General features: G+C 41.0%; 1 protein-coding gene across 1 annotated transcript; it reads left to right on the top strand.

Moving 5' to 3' along the window:
• Nucleotides 1–347: 347 nt before the first annotated feature.
• On the top strand, nucleotides 348–7,851 carry LOC142236823 (uncharacterized). Its single transcript, XM_075308114.1, has 2 exons — nucleotides 348–577; nucleotides 4,181–7,851. The coding sequence occupies exons 1-2, from the start codon at nucleotides 575–577 to the stop codon at nucleotides 7,517–7,519; spliced, it is 3,342 nt and encodes a 1,113-aa protein (XP_075164229.1). The 5' UTR covers nucleotides 348–574; the 3' UTR covers nucleotides 7,520–7,851.
• Nucleotides 7,852–8,121: the final 270 nt, after the last annotated feature.

Here is an 8,121-nt window from a genome sequence, read left to right as displayed (position 1 = left end):
GCTATCAAACTCAAATAACTTAGGGCATATGGCTAATACGAAAAACCCCATATCAACAAAAACAACAATAACATATATAGTAAATATTGGACGTCATATGGCAAATGATGCTTGCTTGCCGGTGCTTGAATGGCTAAAGCAACTAGAGAAGCTACCACTACAAGCGGAGTTAACAGCTAAGAGGCAACTTCTCTAAGCGGTTTCTGGCTAGGTTTTGTTGAGCTTAGCTGAGAGTTAAATTGAATGTGTTGTTTTCTTGCTATTTGGGTTTATTTTGGTATTTTCGGAAATTCCTTATGACGGATTTCATATAAATTGGCAAAGGGAGAATTTAAATGCATCATTCGCAATTTTCAAGTTAAGACGTTAACAACGACCGGGACTTATCATAGAGATCGCTAGGCAACGCATCGCAAAGCGGGCCCCTAGGAGTACAACGAACACCTTCGTTTATGACTTGTTAAGAGTCTTAAGCAAAAATATTTATGGATTTATTTAAACTGTAAAATAACAAATAAATAAGAAAAGTTTTTAAGAAAAAATACATTTTTATAAAAAAAAGAAACTTTAAAAAATGGTGAGTTAAAAAAAGGCAGAAGAAAACGGAAAATATCAAGACATTATTAGAGACTGGCTAAGTGAACCAGTCATAGACCTCATGAACCAGGCATGTAGTCAATATATCTTGTTGTGATGTGATTTATGTGCTAATCCAAGTTGACATTTTGTGATGATGAAGTTATTGTCGTTAGTGTACCGTAAAAATCCCAGAAGGAAAAATAGAAAAATTATTGAAAATGTTTGGAAACACAAAACTTTACACAAAACCATGTTGGTATTCAGTGCGAAGCAACAAAAGCCAGAAAATCGAATATCAGCAAAGACAATCAAATAAACGCATCTAATAATCTATAAAGTAAAATGTTACAAAATTCCTTTAAGTGACTGCATGAGAAAATTAACTTTTAGAAGAGTTGAACAAATATGTGAATTTTTTTTGTTACCGTAAAAAATCTAACTCCAGTCGAGACAGACTAGTTGTCATTGTGGCTATATTGGATTTTGTTTATCGTTTGAAGCAGTGAAAAAAAAACAATTCAAAGTCGTGACAAAAACTCGGTAGAAAAATCCCCAAACAAAACGGTTTTCTTGCGAGTGGATCTTGTACCCATGACAAAGGAAGATATTCACTACTGGAATATACTGCGTCTAGGGTTTTTGTTATGTCTTAAGCTATTGTTAAAATTGTACTAAAAAAACAGAAGTGATTTAATGATATTCGAGCAACATTAATATCGCCAACAGCAAGCTGCAACTGCATCTACCAGCAATCATCAGCACTTGGCTGCATCAGAAGTCATCAGCGAAAATCTACAGACATATATGTATTGCATTTACCTTAGAAAGGGCTTAAGATGAATATTTATTAAATTTTTTTCTAATGAGTAGTAATGACTAGAAGTTAGTTGTGGTATGCTGTGACTCTGTGTACTTTGGCTTATTGTTTCTGATGATGGTGCTAATGAGGTTGATGATGACACTGATGGCATCACTTATTTTCAAATGAAATATTTTTTAGTAAATTTCAAATTGTGTGTATTTTTTGTGATAAAAATCTTAATGAAAATTTATGTTTAAGTGTTTCTAATTAGTATGGTTGATATGTCAAAGAGCAAAGGGGATGTAGATTTTTAATAAAATTTAATTATATTTTTTATACCCCACATCATAGCATGCGGGAGTATAATAGGTTTTCAAAAAAAAAGTTGACTTTTCGACTTCCTATTAATTGAAAAGTCAAAATGTCTAATTTCGCCAATGTCGACTTTTTTCCAAATTTAGAAAAATCTACTTTTTTCTACTATTATTAAGTTTCACTGAAAAGATGCTCTTCGTAGAAAGAACAAAATATGTTTCTATTTTACAACCAAGGAAAAGAAAAATATACGAAGAGTACACTGAAAACAATATTGTCGCGAGGCCAAAGATTTCATGTCCTTAAAATACGAATGCGAATTTTGCTTAGTATAAAATACGCATTTCTTTGGCATAAATTATTCTCCTTGTCCAAACGTCTATAAGTTTTTCAATAAAGTCGTTCTGTCCTTATAGTTAGGTGATTCGACTTAAAAATTTATATATTAACATAAAAGAATATTTGGTTTGAATAAGATCAACTTGGCTTCAATAATTCTAAAAATTCTTCAAAATTAATGAAATCGACTTTAAATTTGTCCATTTTTTCTATCTTGACAACGCAAAACCACATTTAAAATCAGAATCAATACTTTTTTTAAAGACGTTTATTGAAACATAAAGACGTATACTTGAAACATAGCCTAACTTCTACACGCAAAGAAAAAAAAACGTTTGGAAAACGTGTACCGAAAACGTTTTTCTTTTCTTAGAGTTTTTTGAATTGCTTCGAAAAGTATACACTTTTATCACCAAAAAAAATTCGTTTGTTACAAAATTTTTATTTTTTTCAATAAAAAAAAGTTATTTTTGAACCAACAACACAGTCCATTTCGTTTATATCAAACACTGTTCTTTTCTGACTTTAGGTCTTTAATAAGACACATTTTACAGTTCCTAGTAAAAATTTAATATAGTAGAATGTAATGTTGAACATTTTTTTGGAATCTTCCGACCATATCTGGAATATATGTAAAAAAAAACAAAAAGAAACTTTGGTCGAAGCAGGGATCGAACCCACGACCCTTGGCATGCAAGTCGGACGTAGCAACCACTGTTCCACGGTGCCCAACTAAATGTATTTTTCTGTGAAATAAACTTTGTTTAATCGGCTCGTGGGCGCCGCAAGCTATGCTATATAAATATAACTTATATGGTTAATTGTCTATTGATGACAATAACGGCTACATAGCTCAGTGGATAGTGTTGGCTTACAAATTGCATGGTCCGCGGTTCGATTCTCCGTCCAGGCGAAAGGTAAAAAAAAAATTTAAATTTATAAAATCATATAATTTCTTCTACATTGTTTGTATTACAGAAAAAGGTGCTAAGAACTAAAAAACTTCGTGGAAGTGAGAAAGATGTGAGGGAAAATGCAATTAGCCAGAAAAAATTTTTTTGAGTTAGTCTTTATGAAATTGTTTTTACATCCTGGAAAAGAATAAACGTTTATCACAAAAAGTATATACTTTTCATCCAAATACACTTCCTTTCAACGAAAAACAAATGAGAAACAAATGAGGAACTTTGTTTGTCTAAAATTTCGTTTGGGAGGAAAGAATTATTTTTTTTCGTGTACTTGTCGAGTCTATATTTTGAAATTTAAATTGAAAAAGATTTAATGTGGAGAATTATTCAACTTGTCTGACCTTAGTAAAAGAAAATTCTCTTTCATATGATGGTTGGAAGTGGAATCACTTTATTACAAGGAAAAAACTCAATATTAAAGAAATGCGATTTCTATTCTAAGCAAAATTCGCATAATTCCAAATTTGGGTTCTGGTTTTACATAAAGAAATATACTAAATATCAAATTATAATGCAAGATTCTCAAAATAAATCCTAACCTGTATTTGAAGTTTTTCATTTTTAATCTATAGATTAAATATCTAATTTATGTTTTAATGAAAATGTGTCGTTTTTGAAAGCATATAACATTCACGGAGAGTCGAACATTTAAATATTTCAAAAAATTTTTTGTATAAAATTAATTAAAGCAATTTTTTGAATTCTTTTGATAAAAATTTCTTAGTTATTCTCAATATTGTGTAAATTTTTTCTCCTAAAATTTAGGTACAAGGTAAATTGTTGACCATATCAAGATTTTAATTCTGGTATTGTATTAGAGTCATGAGGAGATTAAATAAATTAAATGAATATATACTTGTATCAAAATTTAAAAAAAAAAATGAGAGCTAACTTTAGGTTTGGAGATCCAAAAGCTTCGGCGTAGGCCAACATATATTTTGAAAATGGTCCAATACCTCTATTATCATTCAATTATTATATTTACGTTTAATACTTTATAAATACTTCGTGCAAACTTACTTGATTCAATATAAATAAATCTTGTCCAAATAAGGCTAAATTAAATAACAGGAAATAAAATTAAATGAATGTCGAAATTTGAATACAGACTCGAACAGTAACATAATTTCCACTAAATTTAATTAATCTAATGTTTTCTTTCTTCCCCCAATTTTAGAAATTTTTCTTTACACTGATAGCGCTTTCGATCGCTGTTAGCGTTTATGGAGATGTTTCGCATTTAGATACTGATCTCCGGGAAGATGGCTATCATTACAAGCAACCATCTGTGCCATTTCCACAACCACCATCAGGCAATGGTATAGAGGATAATGATTATAAGCCACCGAGCTATAAACCTTCGGGGCCAGCAACTGGATTTAAACCTTCAGGACCCAGTCCATCAAGACCTGGTCTTAGTCCATCGGGACCAGCACCTGGATTTAGGCCATCAGCACCATCACCAAGTTTCAAACCATCAGGACCTGCTCCTGGTTTTACTCCATCGGCTCCCAGTCCTTCAAGACCTTCCGGTCCAGGAACTGGTTACATCCCTCCCTCTGAAACGCCCACTGGTCCATCAGGTCCAAGTTATAAACCAACTGGTCCACCATCAGGACCAGCTCCCGGCTTCAAGCCCTCTGGTCAAACACCAGGATATACACCATCAGGCCCTGCTCCTGGCAGTGGCCCAAGCTATAGACCATCTGGACCAGCTCCTGGGTATACACCATCGGGACCATCTCCTGGAACAGGACCAAGCTATAAACCATCTGGCCCAGCTACAGGACCTACTGGTCCGCAAAGACCAAGTGGACCAGGTACGGAATATATTCCTCCACCTAAGACGCCAGGAAAGCCTGCACCCAGCTATGGCCCACCTAAGCCACAACCTGACTGCTCTGCACCTTTGAGACCTGGCCAACGTCCACCACCTGGATGTCCTGAACCAGAACCCGACTGCTCAGCACCTTTGCGACCAGGACAACGGCCTCCACCTGGATGTCCTGAACCAGAACCAGACTGCTCAGCTCCTTTGCGACCAGGACAACGTCCCCCACCTGGATGTCCTGAGCCTGAGCCAGATTGCTCTGCGCCATTACGACCCGGCCAACGTCCTCCTCCTGGCTGTCCTGCGCCAGAACCCGATTGCTCCGCACCATTAAGACCAGGCCAACGTCCACCTCCGGGATGCCCTGGGTATACTCCATCGGGACCATCTCCTGGAACAGGACCAAGCTATAAACCATCTGGTCCAGCTACAGGACCTACTGGTCCGCAAAGACCAAGTGGACCAGGCACGGAATATATTCCTCCACCTAAGACGCCAGGAAAGCCTGCACCCAGCTATGGCCCACCTAAACCACAACCTGACTGCTCTGCACCTTTGAGACCTGGCCAACGTCCACCACCTGGATGTCCTGAACCAGAACCCGACTGCTCAGCACCTTTGCGACCAGGACAACGTCCTCCACCTGGATGTCCTGAACCAGAACCAGACTGCTCAGCACCTTTGCGACCAGGACAACGTCCCCCACCTGGATGTCCTGAACCAGAGCCAGATTGCTCAGCACCATTAAGACCTGGACAACGTCCTCCTCCAGGATGCCCTCAACCTGAACCCGATTGCTCTGCACCATTGAGACCTGGACAACGTCCTCCTCCAGGATGCCCTGAACAAGAGCCAGATTGTTCAGCTCCATTAAGACCAGGACAACGTCCGCCACCAGGTTGCCCTGCCCCTGTGCCTGCACCTCAGCAACCGAGTCGCCCATCACCACAGCCTGCACGCCCATCACCACAGCCTCCCCGTCCAACACCAGGTCCACAACAACCTGGCCGTCCAGCTCCTGGGCCCCAACAGCCAGGACGTCCTTCTCCAGGCCCACAGCAACCAACACGACCATCTCCAGGACCCCAACAACCTGGAAGACCTTCTGGACCAGGCTTAGAGTATTTGCCACCGGATCAAACGCCACAACCATCACCAACAAGACCTCAACAACCACAACCCTCTCCAACTAGACCAACAGGGCCAAGGCCGCAAACTCCAGGGTATGTTCCACCAGGACCAACATTCCAGCCCAAGCCCCAAATACCCGGACGTCCACAAGTCGATTGCTCAGCTCCACTGAGACCAGGTCAGCGCCCCCCACCTGGCTGCCCCGAACCCGAACCAGATTGCAATGCACCTTTGAGACCTGGTCAACGCCCACCCCCAGGCTGTCCTGCTCCTGAACCTGATTGTTCTGCTCCTCTTAGACCCGGACAAAGGCCTCCTCCTGGCTGTCCAGAACCTGAACCTGATTGTTCTGCTCCATTGAGACCTGGTCAACGCCCACCCCCAGGCTGTCCTGCTCCTGAACCTGACTGTTCAGCTCCTCTTCGACCCGGACAACGGCCTCCACCTGGCTGCCCAGAACCAGAGCCCGATTGCAATGCTCCCTTGAGACCTGGTCAACGCCCACCCCCTGGATGTCCTGCCCCTGCACCAGCGCCACAAAAACCAAGCCGTCCATCTCCCGCACCTATTCCACAGCAGCCAAGCCGTCCAGCACCAGGACCTCGACCACAGCCGCCGACACCACGTCCTCAACAACCAAGTCGCCCTGGAGGCAAACCACAGTTCCCATCCGATAAACCAGGTGTAGAGTATCTACCTCCAGAAGGTAATGAAGTTAAACCTACCAATGGTAACAAACCTCGTCCAGGACCTGTCCCCAAACCTCAGACTCCACAACAACCAGACTGCTCTGCTCCGTTGAGACCTGGTCAGCGTCCTCCTCCTGGCTGTCCAGAACCAGAGCCAGACTGCTCTGCTCCATTGAGACCTGGTCAACGCCCTCCACCTGGTTGCCCTGAACCAGAACCTGACTGTTCTGCTCCTCTAAGACCTGGCCAACGTCCTCCTCCAGGTTGTCCTGCACCTGAGCCAGACTGCTCGGCACCATTGAGACCAGGTCAGCGCCCTCCCCCAGGTTGCCCAGAACCTGTGCCAGACTGCTCGGCACCACTAAGACCAGGACAGCGTCCTCCTCCAGGTTGCCCAGAACCTGAGCCAGACTGCTCGGCACCACTAAGACCAGGACAGCGTCCTCCCCCAGGTTGCCCAGAACCTGAGCCAGACTGCTCGGCACCATTGAGGCCAGGACAACGCCCACCCCCAGGTTGCCCTGAACCTGAGCCAGATTGCTCAGCACCATTGAGGCCTGGTCAACGTCCTCCACCAGGTTGCCCTGCTCCCGCACCGGGTCCAACTCAACCACCAGTGCAACCATCGCGGCCAAGTTATCCTTCCCCCAAGCCAACAAATAGACCCGAGAAACCTGCCTACACAAGCCCTCAACCAACCAGACCCTCATATCCAAGCCCACAACCAAGTAGACCATCATATCCAAGTCCTCAACCCACACAAAAGCCACCATCTTATCCCGAAACAGGACCTGGCACTGAAGCCGGATCTCTGGGTCCAGACGGCTACAATTATAATAAGCCCAGTAAACCATTCACCTATTAAGGCCAATTTAAGATACATTTAGATATACATATACTCATTCTTATGTATTAAGAAAATAAAGTATTACAACATGTACCCCCTTTCTGCCACTAAATGCCTAAAATGGACAAGGATAGAACAATTTTTTTAAAATTGACTAATGCTAAAAGAACACTCGAGTACCTTGATCTTTATCATACAAAAATGAACATTACAATTTATTTAAACGACAACAACAAAAATTCCCAAAAAAAAAACAACGAAACAAAAATTATTTAAGTCCGCCTATTATTCTTTTGTATAGACATTTATTTTTGATAAAAATAATAAATACATTTCATTAAAAAAATAAACATCTCAAACTCGTCTCTATTTATGGTTAAGTTCTCTAGTAGAGATTGGTGTCAACGTCAATGAAATCTTGACCTTTTGGACCAAAACATTTGCGGCTAATTTTACTTAGAAGCCAAGCAACAGGTAACAAGCTTTGATAGGTGGCAAGGGGAGTAATTTTTCCATTTCATGATTTATGGCAATGATGATGACCACTATGGAGTCGTCAACATCCACAAATGTGAGAATATATTGTTTTTTATATGGTCATAACTAAAAATGAATTAATT

This window comes from Haematobia irritans, chromosome 4, assembly GCF_050003625.1.
Source record: "Haematobia irritans isolate KBUSLIRL chromosome 4, ASM5000362v1, whole genome shotgun sequence".
NCBI lineage: Eukaryota > Metazoa > Arthropoda > Insecta > Diptera > Muscidae > Haematobia > Haematobia irritans.
This window is presented reverse-complemented; position numbering and strand designations above follow the sequence as displayed.